The 23439-nt window shown below is 39.2% G+C and overlaps 1 protein-coding gene across 6 annotated transcripts in view; it reads left to right on the top strand.

The window, feature by feature from the left end:
* DACH2 (dachshund family transcription factor 2) overlaps positions 1-23439 on the top strand; it is a 244614-nt gene that overhangs the window by 114083 nt on the left and 107092 nt on the right. For all 6 annotated transcript variants that reach the window (XM_085544591.1, XM_015860389.3, XM_015860388.3 and 3 more), the window contains one exon: positions 2014-2129. In XM_085544591.1, coding sequence (XP_085400717.1) covers positions 2014-2129 — 116 coding nt within the window. The remainder of the gene's footprint in view (positions 1-2013; positions 2130-23439) is intronic.

Here is a 23439-nt window from a genome sequence, read left to right as displayed (position 1 = left end):
AGGCAAAGCGCATGGCGTGTTTGTTTTGGGCTGTGGTGTCCTCTCAAGAAGAAACCTTGGTTGTGATCCATCAAAAACAATAAATCATAAATGTTTCTTCATTAATTCTTTTTGAAGTGTTCGATTTTTTAGATTTTTATTGCAGCTTATAGCAACGTACAGACTTTTGCAAATATTTTGTAGAATTGGAGCTTGAGAAGGGAATGTTTTGTGGTAGAAGCCTGATAGTGTATGGTAGATAGTCATTCAGCAGGTGTTTTTAATAGATAATCCATTTGTGCAGCTAACTTCCTGTGAAATCTGCATGCTGTTAGTTTAGGGTTACCTCATTATAGCCTCGTGAGTCTGGGCTTTCATAGTAGGCTGTATTTTAAAGCCATCATATGATAAAGCATAACAAAGTAAAACGGAAAAAAAAAACCCTGAAGCTAAAAAAAGGACAGTGTAGTTATATAGAGATAAAATAATAAACTGAAAAAATGATTTTGTGCTACCTTGATGTACAGTCAAACAAAATAGCACTAGCACAGTGTGTGAAAAATGAACGCGTTAATGGTACCTCTGCGCAGTGCTGCTGGAAGTTGTCTTCATTTAAACACAGAGTTTGTCTTACAGTGATGGAGAGCTTTGGCACTGCAAGTTGATGGAGTGAGCTTTAACAGAAATGTCTTTGTGGACTTGAAGTCATTTTGGAAATGCTCTCTATTCAAACCTCATTCATTGTTGCAGCTTAGTTACTTCATACAATGTTTCACTATATTTTGTCAAGAGCTCTATTATTCAGCAAAGTAAAAGTTGTTTTGATCTAAGGGAAACAGGAGTACTCTGACAAACACTGGGAGGTTATATTTTTATTGTTTGTCTTGGGAAAGTTGATTCAAATGGGTCTTTGCTCTGTAAATCTGTGTTATGGTGGTAGCTGTATAGCGTGATTTCCTGTAGGCAATACTGACTTAAGAGATAAATGTGATAGATGGAAAATAGATAATGTAAATGAATATTCAGATCTTCCACATTTTGAATTAAAAACAGCAGTCCTAATTCATAAGGTGGTTGGGGATGGTGAGTTTTTGACAGGTTGGACATTCTTGGTTTTACCTATGGGTGGTAATCAAAACCACAGGTCAGTCCATGACGTAGTCAGTTTTGGAAAAGCTGAGTGTTAAATTAGTGCTGAGTCTTTAGAAACAGGCTGTTACCTGCCATGATTCAGAACACAGCAGTTAATATCATAAAGATTGCATTGTGTTGAAATTTGAGCTTTTCAGTCTTGCATGGTGCATGTGCATGGCTCAGACTGAGAAGCAGTTACTGGTGAGACCTCTCTCTGTTAGTGACCTGTAAGAACTGGAAAACCCTGGGCAATGGAAGAGATTGGCTAGTACGTGGATTGTGGAGATGTGAATGTGGGGATGCCTCCCTAAAACCAGGCTGGCTGAAGTAGTGAAGCAGTGTGGTTATATTCATTTTAGTCTGAGCTAGTAAATTCTGGAAGACGTAATCTGAATAGCTCTGGTGTCCCTCCAGTCATTGGATCATTAATGTACAGTACCCAAAACCTTAGTTTGTGAGATGAGTAATGCATCCAGTTGCTTTTCAAGGCTTAACGAATGTGCACGTGAATTTCTTGTGCTCTGTTTTGCAGACAGGAATGCTGAGAAATACGTATTAATCAGCAAAGTAGTGATACGTTAGGACTGGGATCTGGGTTGATTTGTTTTTGCCGTTTTAGTGGAGGAAAAATAGAAGTTTGCTGGTCATTTATGTGACGTAGAGCTCAGAGCTGTGCTAACTGTAGGTGCTGTTTGACAGCGTGTTGTTAGTTCATTTGAAGTCTATACAATTGTTGTATGCTTAATTGACTGAGCGTTTTTTTTTTTTCCTCCTAGGCAAGAACTGCTAATATATTCTTATGCATTTTTGATATTTTGCATATTTTTTACATTTATAATATGCAGTAAGCTAATATTTGAAAAATAAAATAAATTTTCATTTGTCTTCTTGTTTCATCAGCTCACGGCCAGGAAGACCCCCGAAGCGTTCACTTGGAGTTGCGATACAGGAAAACGCACGTCTTCTGCCCCATGGAGTTCCAGGCCTCTTATCACCAGGCCTTATCTCTCCGACAGGTAATAAAATCCATCAGATGATCAGCCTCATCTCTTCATACTGCACAGCAGTTAGAATAAAATAATATTGATCTAAGTGCCTTGTCCTTCAGGGCTTTTTCAAGCTTTACCAGAGGTTATGTTATTGGATTTTTTGAGTGTTCATGAAAATTCTGTTTTGTTGCTGCAGTGACTGAAATCTAGTGGATTTGTAATTTAGGTCTTTATTAATTGTAATTTCCTTACAGGAAATTCCATTAAATGTTATTTTAGTTAAAAGGGGAAAAAAAAAGAAAAAGAGAGAGAAAATGAACAATTGTCTCAGAAAGCCCCATAGCATGCATTTCTTCCTTTCAAATGCATGTGTGTTTTAGTTCTCATGGGATATGAACAGCGTGGCTAATGTGTATTGTATTGTAACATCGTTAATGTATGCTGGGAAGATAGCAAAATGCTTTTACGAGCTGTAGAAGAAACACTCAAAAAGCAGATAAGTTCAAGTTACCACAGTGGATTCTATTTTAATAGTCTACATTAAATATCATAATATAAAAAGAAGCATAAAAATGTGAAATTACAAGCAATCTCTACTCAAAATTTAATGCAAGGTATTTTATTCCACTTTATTATTTATTAGTAAAGTCTTAAGTCCCTAATTAAGCTATCTTGATGAATATTTTAATTTTTTATTAATTGATGGCATGCCAAAGACAAGCGAGTTTATTTTGGTAATAAAATCAAGAGGATACAACTATATTGACAGACTATATTGCTAAGAGTAATTATTTAAATATTCAAGAGGCTTAGCAGTTTTAGGATTACTGTCAAAGTCCAGTGTAAACACGTTGTATCTCTGACAACAAACTTAAAGGTTTTAGCAGAATGCAGAGAGCAGCTCACAGCAACCATAGAATTCGGTGTTTGTCTCTAATGTAGTGACTGTGGTCTCTGCTTGCAAAACCTGTTGCGTTGTGACTGACTGCTTCACTGGGTCCCAGGGTTCGGGAGAGTGACAAAGCTGAGGTCTCTGATTCCTCCTACAACTCCCAGTGTCATGACGATTTCACAGAGAACCAATAACCCTTTTCTGTGGAAATGGAAATAAATGTTCCTAAGCAATAGTCACAGAAACCCATAGTAGTTAATGTAAGTATAAAAGCCTTTTAGATGCCACAATCAAACAAGTTCAACTTCACATACTGTAAATACGTATAGCAGAGGTTGGGAATTGTATGTTTACTCTAATAACCAACAGTTTTAGTGGCTATGTCATGTACTTAGCCCAGGAATTTCATGGATATTTAATTGTCTGTGTTATTACCAATAGCCAGGATAGCACAAGAGTCATCGTACTCATCAGAAATCTGGAATATTGCATAGTACTTTTCCACCTTTTTCTTTTAATGCATACTACCATGTTTCTTTAAATTGGAAAATACTGGGCAAACCCTGCGTTGCACAGTAAAATAATACCTAGACACAGCATCTCACATATATTAAGTATTACAGTGTTTGAATAGAAATGTTTGCAACTCAGTTATTTCTAGACTTTGACTTTTTTCGTAGTCTTAAGTGGTGACTGGGACACATCCCACTTAATTTAAATTGTGGAGGACTGCCTTCAAGTGATGCCTTTCAGCTGAGGCCCAGGGTGGCTGCCTTCTGACCTTGTGAGCGGTATGTGAAAACCTTTGTGTGACCGAATGGCAGGAGTCACACACAATGTGCCTCAAGCGGCTGAAAGGGAGGTTTCAGATGAAGTTGCAGGCAAGGGAAAACACACAGTTCCAAAGCATCAGTAGCTGAGGGCCTGGGTGAGATGGGTTCCTGGGGGTAGCCAGCCTGTGACACGGGTGCTCTGCACCAATGGCTGGGTAGTCTCAGGACTCAGAGCTCCTGAAGGTTCAGTTTTGTTTTGTTCATAAAGAAAAGCAGCACAGAGGAAGCTGGGGTAAGTGCTGAATAAGGAAGGGTGCCAAAAGAGCCACTTGTAAACTCAGTGGGGGATCTAAGCTGTTTCAGCCTTGATGGAGCACCTGGGATATGAAGCCTCCATTAGCTTTATTTATATCTGTTTTCACTTAATTACTGTCTGCTTTCCTCTGGTTGATTTCAACACTTCTGCAGTTGAATTCTTTCCTTTTGGCTGAGCTAAGAACAAAAACCATTTTAACACTTATTAAATAATGAAGATTTTTCTACCAGACTTCTGAGTGGTGTTTAATAGAGTAAAAGTTGCAAGGATATTAAAGCGTTATGTATCAGCCAAGTGTTGATTTACTTATTTGGGATCTCACTTGTATATGGTTTGCAGATGGTTATGTTCATCTGCCTACAGTATTAAAAAAAAACAACAAAACCAGACTCTCTTCTTACACGATTAAGACATTTTTTAATGGGACCAAATTACCGTCAAAACAGTTTTATTCTTCAGATAACTCATTTTGGTAACAGACTCCATGTTAGCAGATGTAGCATGACTCATCCATCCATTTCATTTTCTAGTTTGGCCTCCCCTTCAGTCTATGGTCACATTCAGGTGAAGCAGTGCTGTCCATACGCACTGCTGGTTAGATGGATACGTCTCAAGAAGTTGCTGCTCTGACCACAGAGCTCACAGATGTGTCTGTAGAGGGTATTACAGAGCGATGATTAGCAACTTCCTGCAGACTTGGGTGAGCCATCTGCGTTTCCGTTCCTTGAAATGTGCTGTTATTTTCATCACCCATTTGGTTTGTGTCAGCTCAGTTTACATGGTCATTTTCACATAATAAACAGGTAGTTAAATTAGGCACACTGCATTTCCCAGTGCAGAGATGTAATTTTTTACATCTTGGCAAAGAGGGCTACAGCTTCTCTTATGGGCAAGAAATCGGGAAGGCAGTTTAAGTGAATATTTGCAGCTACCTTCCACCTTTGGGGAGTGGGAATGTTTGAGGACGAGGCTAGAGCAGCAGGGTGGCTAACCCTGCAGTGACTGAGAACGATGGGGCAGTGTGCCTGGGATGCATGCTGATGGGAAGGGCTTGAGCGAGCAGCACAATGACCCTGCCCAAGAGCTGATATTTGAGCACTGTCCACTTTGCATTAGTTTAGGGGAAAGTGTTTCGCTTCCTGTGTTCTTGTAGGAAATGTTGAAATCAGCGTGGTGCCCCTGCCTGCTGTGAGGGCAAGGGAAAAATCCCATATGTCAGTGAGGAACAGTTATCAAAGGCTTTCTTCTTTTTCTTCACACAATGCAGAGTGATGAAGTGACATTAATAGGAGATAAAGCGTTTGGGGTTTTTTTTTGTTAATGTACAGGGCTTTTTCTTCAGTATATCTTAACAAGACGGTTGGGACATACTGATGGAACTTTTGGGCTCTGGAGCAGTGGTTTGCTGTGTGGAGAGAAAGTGAAATCCATTATGTGTATTAAAAAGGAAAACAAGGCAGTTTCAGGTGCATAACTCACTTTGGTGGATAGGAGAGACAGATTTAGACTATCAGAGATTTGATGGGTGTGGCCACTTCCAGCCATGTCAAATATATATCACTGATCTTAACATCTGTGAGTTTGGGCTCAGATTTGCATTTGATTTCCCTTTCTAGGGAACACAGAGGCTGCAGCAGTATTTGCCGTAGTGTTTAAGCGCTTGTATTTGTTGCATCTGTTTAAGAAGAATGGGTGAGGCCAGATGCTTCCAACACCTTGGGTTCCCAGTTGTTTGTTATGGAGCTGGGCATGTGGCCATTCAACAGGGCCCTGCTGCCTGTGGGAACTCTGCAGTGCCACCGGCTCCACAGGTCTCCTTGGTTTTGTTCTGAAGTGAGTGCAGCCATAGTGCCTGCAGATCTGTCCTGGGTGTGGAACTGTAAGGTGTGCCCGGGGTTGAGGGGCAGGGCAGCAGGGACGTCCCTTAGGAGATGTGCAGTGGGACTGAGGGCAGCAAATCTGCTCCACGTGCTCAGAGACCAGCAGTGCCAGAACCAGGTTCTGAGGGTGTCTGTATTCATCCTGTGAAGTCTGATATTAAGAAAGTTATTTGAAGAATAAACATTCATTCAGAGTCACTTAATGGGAAATTTATGGATAGATTTCACCTCTTGAGGTGTTAGATGTAGGGCTGCTGTGGCTGGCAGCAGTCCTAGAACCTCTGAGAGCAGATGATCTGAGAGTTAAAGGGAACCTTTTGCTTCCTCAAAATACTTCACTGAGCATTTTTGTATGTTTACATATTATTTCTGTGGCTCATTTCACTGTCTGCTGTAATCCTTTTTTTTTTTTTCTTTCAGTTGTCATAGATGTCACTTTAAAGTTCCATTTATAATGAGAAACATATGTACAGCTTTGTCATTGTTGGCATTACCTGGCTTGGTAGAAATTATTATTTTTAATCAAAGGCAAACATAGAGGATAAGGATACTGCAGCACTTCCCTGCCAATGGGGAACGTTAACAGTTTATAAATTGTTCTTGGTGACAATTCAGCAGTGAATTACTTTGATATATATGGCTAATAAATTAATATGATTAAGTTAATGAGTAGTACAAGTGTTGCCAAACTCCACTCGTCGGGCTTTTAATGCCGCTCCGCATTTGCAGCTCTAGCTTCCCCCTGTGGTGAGAGGATCAGTGCTACCTACGCACTGTCATTGTGATAAATGGCATATCCCACAGTGCCCTGCACTCCATCTGCTCTGTCCCCAAAATGAGAAATATTTTATACAAATCACACACTCAGAAGCTCAAAGGACTGTAGAAAGATCTGTTTTTTCAAACGGTAATAAAAATGCATACATCTCTTTAGCAACTCTTCATTTTTACTGTCATAATGAATGCATATAGCTTTGGGAAATGAAAACTCATGTGAGTAACATAGGAAAGTTATCCACTGCACAGTAAAGCTGACAAATAAGTTACATGCTCACTCTTTTATCATGAAATGTTCTTAGATAAAAAATGATGTTAGAACATCCATTTAGCTGGATTTTAAAATTAAAGACCGCATATGCCGCATGATTGAGTACCACACCATCTCATGCCAGCACATTTCTGTGCTGAAGGGAGCATGAATTCGAGTGAATGAGGAATTTGGGATCATATCATTACTCTTTAAAATACAGCCATTCAGTAGAGTTCTGATGATCTGAGTGACCGTGAGTCGCTCAGTTCCCCTTTCCTTCTCTGTTTTAATATTTTCTTTCTTCAGAGATCCATTTTTAGTGTCTGATTTATCCATGGGGGGCATTAGGTTTGTGATATATGAATACTTAAAGCTGTTGAGAATTTACTGAATTGTTAACCTTGTTGTAAATTTAATTTACACGTAGCCTCAGCTACTAATTATTGTCCAAGAAGTGTGAAACTCAGTAATATACTTTCATTTGTAAGCATTTGAAGTTTTTTTTTTTTTTTTCCTTAAAAATCGATCCTACTGAATTTATCTCCTGAGATGGCAAAGTTAGGCTGAAATGGTCACACTGAGAGAATTAAGACTGGATTCTGTGGGCGCATAGGGCAGGTCTGCTCACAATTTGTCTTGTTTTGCCTGTGGAAGGGAACCATTTGAAATTGTTGGTCCAGGTACCGCACGGCTGACAAAATCAGCACGTTTTCATCTGTCTGTCCTTATAATCTGTGACATTCTTTTCCACCAGTTTTTTTCTTCGCCTGGTGTCTTAAGGCATTGAGGTCTATAATGATCCTAATACCTCCCTGCCGCTCTCCATCACATCTTTAACTGCCTTTGGAACTACTTGAGCTTTTTACAATGTCGTGAAATGTCCTAAAGCAAAAAATGGTAATGGGAGGTATAAAAGATTTGTTATCTTTAACTCTTTATGTTATCTGGAGCTTTGATTTGATAATAATAGCAGGACTGTTATAACTGAAGATTTTTTATTAGGTTTTATTTTTCTACATGGTTGTATGATTAAGTTGAACAATTACATTCTGAAACGCTTTCTACTTGGTAGCTTTAACCAGTGTCACATCGAATGCATTTGAATGCCTTATGAATGCTCGTGTAAGAATCCCAGGCAGACTGCGTATGTTTTATACATTCTTACATTTTAATGTAAGAGTCTGATTTTCTTTATTTGCTGAAGTTATGAGGTCACTGAATAATTTTTATATTAATGCTAATAGAGAACGTCTTACTGATGTAGCTGGTTAAGAGGCTCATCAAATGCACATAGCCAATAATCATCTGGTAGGCAAATCAAGCTTCTTCACATATGGGGGTGTTACTTGGGTGGCACGAGATTCGTGCATTTGTAGCAAGTTTTGTGCTAGCAGCAGAACTAAATATGCTGGAATATAACGTCAGGGGCAGGAAGCAGAGACCCTTACTGATTGTCTTCCTTGCTTTAGATTTACCCTGCAGTATTTCAGACAGCCTGGTAAGCTCAAGATACCTGTGCACAGGTTTTATTCCTATGATTTGAGAGCTCAGGTCTGTCAGAGGTTAGAAACAGAAATGTAATTGTAGGATATAATTAAATGGATACAGTTGTAACTATTTCGATTATATGCGCCTGGTTGCAGAAAAATGTGGATTCCCCATCTATTTGCAATGCTAAAATCTGCTGTATTTAGTTTAGTAATGTTCTCTTAAAATGCTGCATTCGGTTCTCAATTAGATTTGAGTAGTACAGCTTCCCATAGGAAAACTTAGGCTGTATTTTAGCAAAATTCTTGGTCAAACAACACTCTTACAAGTTGTTCAGAAGTATCAAACAGGGAATAAATCTCACTGGATTGAAAACTAAGCATGTGCTGTACGTAAATCCTGGTATTTCCATAGTTATAATTCTAGTCAGGGATTAAGTACTTCCAATGTAGTTTAACAGCTGCAGTGCTTCAGTCCTTGTCATACAGACCTCCGGAGTCCTAAACAAGCAAAACACTTAAGTGTGTTTTTAAAATTAAGCACATAAGTATTTCCATTGATGTGGATTGCATTAGTTGTTTGCTTTAACAAGTGACTGCTTTACTACTTGCTGGGATAGTTTGGAGATCATGTTTTATAAGGATTCTTTTGCAAACTGAATTTGTGAAGTGCCTGTATGTCCAACCACTCCTACCATTCTGCGTCCTTCTGTTGTCCTGTGTGAACTCAGGGTTTGTGAGGAGCAGCAGCATAATATTTGAAAAGAAGTTGGAAAAAATGCTAACCAAAAGGTTGCTGATATGGAATTCACAGGGAAGATGACAATTTTGTTCTCTTTGGCCTCATGGAGCAGCCCAGAGTTATGTGAGCAGCTGGGACTTGTGAGTGCGAGGTTATGGGTGGGAATCTTGCTTGTTTGAGGTGGCTTGCAAAATGCTACTGCTAGTTCTCCCTTTTCAAAGCATTTCCCTGGTGCAAGGCAGTGACAGACAAGGGTAGAAATGTTTTGTTTGCTGATGATGATTTTTGGGTTAACCTTTGCATTGGGTTTGAAAAAAGGAGAGCGTAGCTTTCTGAAAGAAGACAAATGTTTTAAAATAAGGCAAACCCTGCTGTGTGTGAACAAGAGGGAGTAATGCGAGGCCAGCTATGCAAAGCAGGGAGACACCTCCCTGGTGTTCAGGGGGAGAAGATCTTACCATATAGCTGGGCTAATCAGGGTTAGCAATGAGAGCTGCACTCCACAAGAGTGGACCTGTGCTGCACGAAGGTACAGTGGCTGCAGTTGATGTTTCCTCCGGGAAGAATATGCACTTCTTTCAGCCCTTCCCAAGCAGCACAACATGATGCCAAGTGCTGGCAACAAATCAGGGTTCATGAGGGAAGGAAAACGTTGCTTACTGAGCACTCTAGGGAGCAACATGGTTTAATTTTGGAACTATCATCACTGAAATAGATTTCATTGTCTGATCATTGTCATTAAGTGACTGCAACCATATTCACATTTCACTGGAAATGCATTCTGATCATATAGACTTTTTTTTTTTTGCAGTTAAAATGAACAGATGTATAGAAAAACAAGCTGTCTGAATGAGCCTAGTGTTGTACCCTGCCCTCTTGCTGAAGAGAGAGAACCTCTTCATGCTGGTAGTAACTGATATGCTGTCATGGTGTGCCTGTTTGGAAGGTAGCAGGTCTAGAGTTTGGGGGGATTCTGTCTAGAAACCGAATTAGTCTTAAAGTTCATTGCAAAGAAAATGAATTCCTGGAGCTAACAACTGCCTGTGGCTTGAATATGAAAAGCTTACTTCAGAAAGAGACGTATTTTATATAATACATGCCTGAATGTACATGACAGACGTTTTATTAGGAAAGGAAAGCCTTTATTAAAATATAATGATCTACATTGTTTTTATGTAATCTAATGAATTACAGTAAGAGCCTGAGAAATGAGCTGGAAAAGTTAGAGTACTCTCCCATGAAAGTGAGCTATGATAACCTTTTTGTAATTCTTTTACATGTTGAAAGAATATTTCTACACAGACTTATTAAATTAGGCAAGGTCACCTTTTCATTTTATTAACAGATTAGGTTTGCAAGGGGCACAAAGAAGGATAAGAATGGCTTCTATAGGTACAACAACTGGAAAAGGAAAGTTCAGGAGGGTGCACACTCCTTAGTGAGCAGCACAGGCAGGCTGGTAACAATGGATAATGGGAAGGCCGAGGTATTCAACAAATTTTTTGTCTCCACTGGCAACAGCTATAAATACAGCAATACTCGAGCAAATGGTTCAGAAGGTGGGAACTGGGGGAGCCGTGACCCCCTGCTGTAAGAGAAGATAAGATTTGAGACCGGTTGAGGAACCTGAACATCCATACATCCATGGGTCCCAATGAGACAAATCCCAGAAGCCTGAAGGAGTTCATTGCCAAGTCACTTTCAGTGACACCTGGAAAAGTTGTTGTGGTCAGGCGTCTGGAAAAAAAGGCAGCATTGCACCCATGTATAAGAAGGGTAGAAAGAGAGGGAATTGGTATCTCCAGTTATCTCTAGCATGGCATCACCAAAGGCAGGGTTCTGCCAGGCCAACACTGTCACTGTTCATGATGGTTTAACTGCATCAGTGGACAAGGGAACTGATGTCATCACTCTGGACTTTAGTAAGGTGCTTGACATGGTCCCTGATAACATCCTTCTCTGCAGATTGGAAAGACAGGGATTTGGTGGGTAGATTTGGAGGTACTGATGGTTGGCCAGCTGGAGACATGAGCAAGCAGTGTGTTATTACAGCCTAGAAAATCAACTATATTCTGGGCTGCATCCAAAGCAGCGTGGCCAGTGGGTTGAGGGAGGTGATCCTGCCCCTCTGCTTTTCTGGATCTGCATCCAGATGTGGAGTTCTCTGTACAGGGGAGATGTGGACCTGTTGGAGTATTAATGTAATATTTGCATAATGGGAAAATACTCCATAATAATACAGGATTCTGTTCTTTTAACATACAGCGTGCAGTCATTACTTTGAAAGGTTAGCAATAAATTATAACCAGTGAAACTGGTTGTGTGCTTAAAGATGAGCACTTACATTGCATTTACCAATCTGACCCCTGTTCAGCAAGGCAAGAATGAAACTAACATCATGCCATCCAAGTTGCCTTCCCACATCTCCACATATATATATATATACATAGGAAAGGTAGACTACTCTAGGCTGTAGGCAGTAACATGGAGGTATGTATGAAATATGTATGAAAAAGAAAAAGATAAATCCTGCTATCATTGACAGCTCAGTAGTTCTGCACTCATAGGCAGAAAACACTGTTCTTGCTATACACAGCACACAGGCGGGATGCAGCAGAGTGCAGTTGACTTGGCCCTGGCAATTGCAGAGCAGGTGACTTGATTACACTGAAATCAGGCAGAAAATGTCCTCTTCTGGCCACTCGAGTGAATCAGTCAAATTATCGAGTGGCAAAACTAATTCTGTGCCTTGGGCCATCAGAGCTGCCACTTCCTATAAGTCAAGCCTTCATTTAGTGTGAAATTGTTTTTTATTTTATTCTCTTTCATTTATTATGCTTATTTCAGCTAATCCACTTAGTGAATGTAAATTGCTCAGTACAGCAGAGCTGTTTCAGATGCACAGCGTTCTCGTGGTATACTGGTGAAATACAAGTTCTCTCCTTTTAAGGAACTCCCGACTGTTAGGAGCTGCACAGTTAAAAGTAGTGTTTTAGTTTTTCAATGGGATTCATACAAGAAGTGTTTAAATGTAATCGAAAATTCACAAACAGTGCATGTGCCTGAGCTTTCCTTTGAAAGCAAATATAATTCAAGTGGGTCATTGTAGGAACTGGAAACAAATCTATTATGAACTGTGGGCCATTAAGTGCCAATTAATTTAAAAGAGTTTAATGGAACAAGTTGGAGAGCACTGAATATTGTTTTCAGCATCAAAATATTACCTTAAATTTTTGCAAGAGAAAAAGCTATGATATGATTAAAGTACACGTGCAGGTGATAGACCCTAGGCAATACTTGTGTTATGTGTTTCTGTCCAAATGGCAATCCCTCATTTGACTGTGCCCTCTGGTACACAGCATTAACATTTTCCAATAAAGAAAAGAGCAAAACATATGGAGTCTTTTACTTCAAGCAAAGAAAAAAACCAAAAAGAATAATGAGAATAAAACGTAAAATGCCCAGGGTGATGGGCAATGGAAGTTACAGGGGTTTCCTACAGCAGACTCTTATGAGAACAGACGAACAGAGGTACCTACAAGGTGACCCCTGCAAGCATCTAAGTTCAGGTTTCCTTTATGTATAAGCTGAAAAATACATGCATACTTACATGTATGTATGTACATACACACAAACACACAAGCATATACACACGCTAAAAAAAAAAGATGTGGTTCAGCAGAAACCATATACATTGTTTTAACTCAAACGCACCCAGTGCTCTGAGCTGATAAGAGTCTTGAGCAGATATGAAATGACTTGAAGGGTGGAAGGAAGTAATCAGAGCCTCAAAACAAAAAGTTGAAAGGATCATCCTGTGATTAAGATGGATGCGTTGCTGACAGTGTCGGACCAACAGCTGCTAAATCTAGGAGACACTTGAAAGAGTCTCTCAATTTTGTTATATATGGGAGTCGATAGGTTATTTGGGCTAAGAACACCCTATTATTCAAATGTAGCTGACCCAGAAAGCCATGCCATCTTTCAGTGGCAGTTCGGTGGGCTTTGCCATTTAGGTGGAGGTTTTTGGTATTTCCTGGTAGAAAATTTCTGGGAAATATTTGTTTATACTAGTTTATTAATCCCATATATTAGATAAGCTTGAGACCTAATCCTGCTGAGAATTTGTATTCATCAATAGAAAGCTTTCAGTGTACATAGTGCGTAAGAAAATATCCTGAGAATAGGTTTTTTGCTCATTGATGTGGCGATGTCTTTCCCTTTCTAATATGTCTCTCTTGATCTCCATTTTTCATTGCAGCATATTACTCTGCCTTTCCTCTTTATTTTTTTGTCCTTGACTTTTATGTCTACACGACAATTTGTGCTGACCTTGAGGTTGCCCTCAATTAGCCGAGCCATTTTGGTATCATGGCCTGCACCAAAATCCCATGCAACGTGCTTCTTATTTGAAAGGCAGAGCCATCCTAGAAACTGTTTTGTGACCGTTTTTCTTTCCCTTTCAAGTCAGTGTTTATTTCTAGGCAATAAAAAGAAAAAAAAAAAAAAAGATACAAAAAAGTGATACAAAAGAGATAGAAATCGGAAGCAATAAATCATATGAGTGCTTCTGGTAGGTTTCCTGTGCTTGTGCCTCCAGTGTCTGTGCCATCTGCAAAAAGAGGAGGATTAGAAAAGGTTTGGATGAGGTATAGGTCCTATCCCTGAAAGTTAGGAAACCTCTTGTGATCCAAAGGTTGGCTGCCAATGATCAAACACATGGTTTTGACAGATAGCGACTGGAGCTGTGGGTTAGGCTGCCTAGATATTTGACCCTAAATATTGTGTGTAGTGGATTGGGTGGACTGAAGCACATTAAGGGTTCTTTCCTCTGCCATTGCTGATGAAAACCCAGGAACATTGTTTGTGTGCATCCTGCAGCTACATGTGATTGCATCCTGTACTCCGTGTATGGAGGACCGAGTTAGCTTGTCTTCCTGTTAGGAATGCGCTGTTTTCTCAGTTTGAGTAGTTGTATCCAATCTACAGAAGTATATCTGTGAGCAAAAGGATATGTAAATATCTAACTTAGGTTAGTTTTAATTTTGCCTAGTGTGCCAAGGAAGACTTTCCCAGGGCTCTTAAACATCAGAACTTAAAGGGAATGCTTAAGGCATCTTCCATGAATGGCTCCTGGCAAGGGAAGGATCTGGAGATCAAAACAGGGTCTTCTGGCATCCAGTCCCCATTGTTCCATTTTGCAGTACATTTGGTTTCTGAATTGCAGATGTATTACTTTTTACTTTTCTTACTTCTTATTTCCCCTCCTCTAAAATGATATCAGCAGTTGGTTTATAGCGTGAATAATGACCAGGTTGGTTAGCCAAGATCTATGAATTACTTTATTGATGGAGAATGTGTAGTACTTTAAGGTCATGGTTGGAGGTTGGTGGCTCTGCTTGTAGAAGGGGGTTGGAACTTGATGATCCTCAGGGTCCTTTTCAACCGGAGTCATTCTGTGATTAGACATGTCTATAAAGAATCTTGCATTCAATTCCAGGGCATTCTCATTGCCAGAAGAAAAGAGTGAAAGCAGACTTTTATGTTGAAATTGTGGTGAGCTATTGTAGATTAATTAAAATTACAGTCTATCAACATTTGCATTCTATTTGGGATGTCAGTTCCAGTAAGCTTTTTAAAAATGTAGCGGTGCAAATGGAAAAGTTTCAGCAAATAGTAAATGTAACAATGAAGACTTTTGTTCCTCATTAAACCATTTCTTGATGTCTCCCGATAGATTTTCATCTAAACACTTGCTAATCCCAGAGCTCTGACAGGCAAGGCCTGCTGAATTAGGCCAACCACTGCTACAAATAGCTACTGCACATGAAACAGTAATCATTGCTTTCCAGTCTATTATTAGATTAACTTCATAGGGATTGCTTTTTTCTCCTGTGAGTTGATGCATAAATGACATGCTTTACCCTCCAATAAATCTAACAGCAGAGTGGCTATGACATGATGTTCATACCCCTTAGTCCCATGACAGATTATTTTTGACTGCTGCAGAAGTTTACAGCAGCTTGAAACCATTAGAATTTAAAGGCATCATTGAAATTTTACGGCGTACCTGACTCAGACACAACTGGGCTAGTGCTGAACGAAGTTCATAGGGTATGGGCTCCACTTTGTGATTACCTGTCACGAGGTACCTCGTTAGACTTAGCCCGGTTGTCATTCAGAGCAAGTAGCTACTCTTATGGTGCTTCACCTTCACGATCTTTCCTTGGAGAATCCAGCATTCTTTTCATAGTACTCCCGAGCTTGGAACCTCCATCTGGAGATCATGGTAGCTGTTGAACCCATGTGGAAACAATATTTGGTACGTACAGCGCTTGATGTACTTCTATGGATGAACTTATGGAAACCCTTTTGAACTGGCCCTGCATATTGACCTCTGTAAGGATGTTTATTTTTATGTTCATTTTTTTCTCACAGAGCAGTAAGTAGAAGTTTGTGTTGTTAAGGGATGAAGTTCAGTGTTGCTAACACATATGTGCTTTTAATAGTGTTTTTTTTATTCCAGATTTAAGAACTTTGTTTTTTCCTGATGAAACTCAGATAAAGCTCGCAAAGCTCAAGACTTTTCAAATCCAAGGTGTTTACTGCTATTTATATCTCACGTGAATTAATAACTACTTGGCTCTGATCTTATACCCTGTTTATCCATTATCTCATACATCTGTGTAAAATCTGCTGCTTTTAGACCTAAGAAAAACAAGTATAAAATTGAGAAGTTAGTAGGAACGTGCACCAATTTCCATGGATGTGTGTTTCTACATAGCTAATACCTGTCAAGTCAGGCTGATCTCTGGAGGTTCCCTTAATGCTCTAAATAGATTTCTGAGCTATTCTGTGCAGTTCCTAACATAATGTTTTGTTTTGTTTTGTTTCATCTGACAACGTGGACAAAGTGATAGAAGCTACTTATGGTCTTACCTTATGGTCTAATAGATATGTCCAGTAGATTAAGGCTGGTGAATCTGGTACCAGGTTTAGAGCTATCCTTTAACACAGATCTGCTGTAGCCTCATGGGACTAATATACTTTTCAAGTGATGCCATAAGAGAGAATAAAATATGAAGGTAATGTGAATTGTACATATTCTTGGAAGCCAATTACAGACTCTTGAAGAGAAAGCTTTAAAGTATTAGCTCTATTTAAAAACAAATGAAAAGTGAAACAAAACAGAACAGAATACATGGTTACTATTGACATGGTAAGACATTTGGAATTTCTAAACTCAAACTTTTTCTGCAGAACCTCGAGTGTTAAAGGCTATGCTCATTAAGTCAGGAAAGATAATTAATACCTTCTGTACCCAAGCACATATTAAATTTGGTCTTATTAGAACTTGAAATCTGACCTCCGGTTTTCGCAGCATTCTTGAACAGGCTGCAGCTCTGAGCTGTGTGATGCTGTTCGTACATATATTTGACTACCTAACTTAAATGTAGTTGGGATTGGCCTACACAGTGTTGTTCCAGCAGTATAGATAAGGCTGGGTGGTTCTTGTGGTACTAGGCTTGCCTATAATGTGTGACCTCTTTTCTTTCTCTCCACATGGGTATTTCTACTTATTTTGTGATCTTTGGTTTTCTAAACGATGATGAAATAATAATCAATTAGGATCTGTTTCACAGGACATGAAATAAAAGGTGCTGACAGTACCATATCATTTCAGAATTATGCCATTCTTCTTCTGACCTGGAAGAGACAAAACTGAAGGGAGCTGAGGATTAATCTGTTTTTTGTATCCATATGTAACCTTGCAACATGTGGATTAGATCTTCTCTGCACCTGTAATATAACGTTTTCCTCATGCTGAAGCATAATACCTTAACTAAAACCACAGCAGCTTTCTGATGACTTCAAAGGAATCAAAAACCATATTCGGGTTGAAAGCATTTTATTGTTTGTAATTTTTAGCTTAGTGCATATTAAATGTAATAACTGATGAGTTTAGTAGAATAATCTCTTACCATATGCGAGAAACATGCTTCATAAGTTATATACATCTTTAAGAACTGTTAACTTTTATAGAATTTGCTGCAACAAATCATTCTGAGAATGTCTTATACTTGTGTTTTCAATTGAGGTCCCAGCACTTGGTTGAAGTCTATTCTGTACTTCTATCATCTCATAATTCCCTCCAGAGAAAAGAGAGAACAATCTTCATGTTGGGTGGGAGGATGAGGGAATGGTAATTGAAACCATGTAATAAAAAGGTAATTTAGCAAAACTATTAGTTTTTGGTTTCTTTACTATTTTAAGCCTATTATTTTTAAAATTACTTCTGTATTAAAAAGGCTGTAAAACTGCAGTGGATGTCAGCACATTGCATCTTAATTCTCATTTTCCTTTGCATGAATAGTAAAATCTTTATAAATTGCAAACTAAAATTAATTGAATAAACTTCAGTTGAACATTTTTATGTTTCAGTTCGAATTAAAAAAAACACAACACATATTGTAGACTTCTTAAAGAACACTTAATGGTTTCCAACATGGACCACACCTCAAGCGCAGTACAGGAAGAAAGTGCTGATGGAGAAAAACAAAAACCAAGAACAATGTTAATTAGTATTGTTTGATTTACAGCTGTGTTTATAGCTGTACTATAGTTGCTAACACCTGTATCTATTGCTAGATCATAGTTCTCCAGCCAGTGAAGAGCCATTATCAGCAGCAACTTCAGCTGTACAGCCAGTGAGTTGCACCAGGTCTGTGTGAAGGGCTAACTGGAGAAATCTGGGCAGATGACTTTTCTTTCCTGGTCAGTTTTAAGCAGCCCAGTTCCAAGAACCTTATGAAGAGGAGCTTTATATTCTGTTGATAATGTAGGGTAATGTTAAAGCAGAGAAGGCAGCGGCAAAGCTGAAGCAGGGGAGTGGAATGTTGCTGCTGTTCTATGCTCCTCATTTAGGCAAGCAGTCTGGGGTTGGGTTGGGTTTGGTTTTGGCTGTTCAGTGAATTCAATCCCATCTGTAAATAGTGATTGTAGTATGTTGGTAGACTGGGAATCAGTGCTGAACAGGCATTGTCTCCCCCTAACCATATCCTTGATTCTCCTCTGGGTCATCTTTTCTGTGGTATCTTCTTTAATCCCTGGGATGCTCGTCTAATGTGTGTTACAGATTGACAGCAGCTATGAACTTGGGAAGGAGGGTTCAGGATTCAAAATGATCTCGATAAATTGGAGAGGTGATTTGAGACTGACAAGATGAAATTTGGTAAAGGTAACTACAGAATGTGGCAGCTGTGAAGGAGAAATATGCATAAATATGGACTGCAGTGTATCTGCCCAAGAAACTGAAGGAGAAAAAAGAATGTTAAAATGGATTGCATATGGAATGGATTGTTTGTGGTCTGTTTGTTTGATTTTTTTGAAAGAAGCTTGTTTTTATTCTGGTTATTACAATAATATGTTACTGTGCTGGCCTGTATATTTCAAGGGAAGCCTGTGCTGCAACACGGGTATAGATGGAGCCAAGCATCTCACTTCTGGAAAGGAGTAGATCCTCCTCACTCCTCAGGGTTTTGTGGTATCTCTTACAGTGCAGTGATGAAGTCTTGTTATATACTGTGGGTTTTATAGCATGAGATGAGATGAAACAGGACTGTGACAAATAGTCACTGTAAACCATAAAGGCTGAATGCAGAATATAAACAAATTTTCCGCATGTCTGTGAGATATCAAATGCTCCATGTAACAGCAGGAGGGCTCAGTGTTGTTCAGTGCCTGGGCTGGAAGCAAGCTTTCCTTCAATTTCTGAAGAAATACCAAGGCTTAAAGTACTGCTTACCTTCTGTAGTGTATCTTGGTTGTTCATAGATGGCAGGCTCTGAAAGTGCCCGTTTTCTCAAGTTCAGTTGAAAACTATTTAGTAGTTAAAAAAAACCCCAAAAGTATTAATTAAATGACATGCAATATCAAGTAGGTTATCTTTCAATAATTGGTAAATGTTCTTTTGAAGGATGTTCTCTTAAATTTCCATAGCTTAATTATTTTCAGGAAATCTAACATCTATTTAAAAGCATAAAGAAGCAGCATGTTGACAGGAAATGATGAAACACAGTCTCTACTCTTTTTAGTAATTAACATATTCCCACCCCAGTTGCTTGGAGAGCATGTAGGAGCCTTGTGGCTCGTGTTGTGATGCCTCAGTCTTTGTAACCCGTGAGGTCTGTAAAATATATATAGACTTTGTATGAGTTTAAAGAAGAAACTGGGCAGCTCTTGGAAATTTTGACAAACTTAAGTTTAAGTATGCCTATTTGCCTACATACATAATAAAACCCAGAAGCAATGGCAGCTTCCATTACATGCTAGCAAGCACTGTGAAGGGTTCATACACTTGGAACTTATGAGCTTGGTCACATTCTGTTTCTAGGTGTGTCTATTAGACCATAATGGGTCTATGTGCATGTAGACCTCCTGCCACCATGCAGAGAGCTGTTGTCTAGGATAGGGCCAGTCTTTCTTAACCCCTTTCAGTCAAGTTAGTTTAATAATGGAGCACATTTTTAAAATACGCTATATTTGCAGGAGTATCACACTGCATCCAGAAGGGTGGCAGAAGATGACAGTGTTGTACAGAAGATGGTAAGATGTTACTGATGGGTACCAGGAGGCTGGAAACTTAGAGAGGGTTAAGCTCTCTAACATTTTAAACAGCCACTTTCTGCTCTCCAGTCTGGGTGTATGATGCAGCTGCATTGCCTCTGCTGCACTTGTGGGGTTGGAGGTTCCCAGCAGAGGCACCCAGTCTGTTCGTGCTGCCCATTGCTGTCTGTGATATTGTGCAGGCCTGGCAGAAGCCTGGCCAGGATTTTATAAATGCCAGAAAAGTGAACTATAGTAAATGAGCCATAATGTATTTAACCAATATGTTAACAAATTAAACAATCATTAGTAATTTATTACAGTGCATTGTTCCCCGTTTCTGGTATTTTTTTCTTTTAATTTTTTCTAACGACTTAGTGCCATCTTTTAGGATTGTCATTGGCACAACAGTACCAAGGACAGAAAATAGGAAGTGTTTAAAGTGAGTTCGGCCCTGTTGAAAAATCTGAAGTTTTCATGTTTTAAGTCTGAAGAGTTCAGAATGTGCCCACATCATGCACACAGAGCTGAACTGCTTTATCAACATCTTCCTCTCATCCAGTCCCACTGCACAGGGCCCCACATGCCTGCACCTCACTGCAAAAGGAAACGATGTTCTGTCATCCCCGAGCACACTGTCCTATCCCTTTTATAGCCATGTTTGTGGGTGTGTGCATGGGCAGGCAGGCATGGAGGTGTGTGTGTGGCACACAGCACGCAGCCACTCGTCACAGCGGAGTTCACATAGCTGTGCTGCTTGCTGTCACTTCTAAATGCCGGGATTACCTGGGCAATTGTTTTCTCAGAATGCCATAATGTAATCTCAGACCTAATACTCCGACAACCATGCACTAATTAAAACTGCAATTATATTTTTGCTCAAACAAAACGACTTAATAAACATTATCACAAACTGTTTACCCTTCCCAAAAACAATTTATGCTCACTAATACAATTTCCCATTAAAACTGCTGCCAGGTAAATTAAAAACTCTTGAAATAGTAAGTAAGTGGGAAATTAATTCAACAGTTTAATCTAGAGCTAATAACAGTTGCAAGCTCAGAAAAAGATTGCTACAGCGGGGAGTTAATTAACAGCTTATTCCCCATTTGATAAAAGTAATCCACTCTAATTCCAGTGTAATTTACCTCAATGTAATATAAAACCACAAGCTGCTTCTGGTGCTAGTGATTATTAGCCTTGTCCTGTTGCCACATTGACAATAAAAGTCAGCAGTGTCTTAATAATAAGAGGCAGTCTGCTAAATGCCCACAATTAAAGATGTAACGTGAAATCTTGAAAGGCAGCAGTCATGTATACGGCTAATCAGGGTGGAGGCACAGTTTTGGTAGAATAAGCATGTCACATTGGTGCTCCTAGTTCAGTAACCAGGTGTGCCTTTCATATACCCTGGTACTGGCTGCAGAAAGTTCTATCTAATGAATGCGCTGGGGAGACTGTAGGGGATAGGTTACAAACAAGTCTGCTTGTTGTTTCAGTTTAGGATTGAGCCAGTGTAGATTTGGTTGTGTTTTTGTATTTTTTTCTCTGTTATGCAAATTAAATACAAACTTTGGAGCTCTTGACTTGAAATATCATTCTGGGTTCATAAATTCAGCATGGCTGTTTTAGCCTCACCTATGTTGAAATGTGCTTTCCTTTATTTTCTGTTTTTGGGGGTTAAATCCAAGGATCAGATTTGATATATTCATGCACGTACACATGCACACATAGATACAAACATCTGTCTGTATAATTACGTATAAAATATCTTTTATTATGCATTTTCTCAATTGATCCCAAGGTAATGTATCCTGATAATTATTTTGATTTGCTTTTGAGCAGTTATGACAGACTACCACTAGGGAACTGGAGCTGTATTTAAGTATTGCCAGGTTCTTAGCTTAGGTTCTGAGTACGTGTTAGACTCCTGCATGTGCCTGCATGATGTGTTATTAGCCTTCTTCCGTTGTCACTGATCTAGGAATGCCACAGTAGGAACAAATTGGCACACTGTCATCATAATTCAACTTATGTGCATGAAATTAAATGATCTGCTTTGTTATATAAATACTGATACTTGAAATAACAATTGTGTTTGCGATACTGGAGTTTCCTTGGTCTGGGGCAGAGGCAGGTGGATGTTGAGAACTGAATTATGCTTTCAGCATGCACATGGATGCACATGGTAGGGTACTCTGCATACTGCTGTTCTTTTTTGCTGATGCTGGCTAGTGAAGTCACTGCTTTATTTTATTTTTTTCCTACATAAACATACTTCTTTTTTATTAAAAGTACTCTTTTATTTAAAGTTTTTCAGTTGGAAGTTTTACCTGCTGGCTGCAGGGGAGCAGTTTTTAACCAAAGCTTGAAGGATGTGAGCTTCTGAGATGCTTTCCAGCCCATGCTGTTATGTGATATTTCATAGCACACTGAAATTTCTCTGTAACATAATGGGAATTTATTGTCTTAAGGTTTCTCTTTCAGGCATTTTCTATCAAATAAGATAAATTAAGAGCTGTTAACTGAATAAAATATAAGAAAGAAGACTGAATGCATGAAATGGTCATATTTTATTTGTGATAGTGATGGTAAGAGCTCTCGTGAGAAAGTGTTGGTGCCAGACTATAACTACACTTAAACTGTGCTACTCATTCTCACTTCATTTATGTACATAATTTACAGTTCTGAGTTCGGGAGGATTTTTTTTTTCCTGTTGCTCAACAGATCTTCAACTAATGTGATTTCAAAGGATTTTCTTTTCTGCTGACATAGAATTGTCCATAGTCTGAATTTTGCTTATATGCAAAATTTGTCCTGTGAGTGAAGCGATGCTTAAAATCCTGTAGGTCAAGGACAGAAGCCCAGTCTTTGTGGATGCTCAAACTAGGTAGTTCTAGAAATGACTTGGCACACCTCATCAGCTGCTCATCCCTGCTAATGAAGTCCTCTGTGCTTTCACTGCAGTCATTCTTCCATGCTTACCTGAGCCATAGCAGAGTTTGGATACTTAGAGCAGTATTAGTACAGCAGCTAGATCTGAACTAAGATCAAAACAGATAGCATGCATTAGGGAGCTGCTCTGCAACACAGCACAGGCTGAGATGTTCTAATAGCCACACAGAGACAGATTTAAATAGGATTTTGCAACCGACTAATTTGTATTTTTGTTTAATCTCATTTCACATTTCAGGGAAAAAACAAACAACATTTAAAAATGCTTGAAAAAAATGCAGTATGGTATTCTCATTGACTATTCTTAATAGATAACTTCAGGTTTGCCAATAAGAAAGTTTGTATAGTAATTAATACGCTATTTTGTGAGTGTATAGTATTCTGGCAGACTTTATGTATTCTTCAGTGTATGGCATTTTACTTAAACTGTGCAGGGTGTGATTCTGAATGGCTGAGTATGGTGGGAAGGCTCAGGGTGCTGCTGCTCATCCAGCACTGCTTTATGAGGAGGCTTCTGGGCTGTGTGCTGCCTGTTGTGCCGAGGTGGTGAAAAGCCCTGCGTGTCCACTTCAGCAATTCTGTAATTTGCAGGTTGAAGGATTAAGTTAAACGGACCTTAAAAGAGCTGCTGTGGTTGATAATCCTCTGGTAATACAT

Source organism: Coturnix japonica, chromosome 4 (genome assembly GCF_054131305.1).
Source record: "Coturnix japonica strain WE chromosome 4, WE-NBRP24, whole genome shotgun sequence".
NCBI classification, from domain to species: domain Eukaryota; kingdom Metazoa; phylum Chordata; class Aves; order Galliformes; family Phasianidae; genus Coturnix; species Coturnix japonica.
Note: the sequence above shows the minus strand (reverse complement) of the source record. Positions and strands in the feature narration are given on the sequence as shown.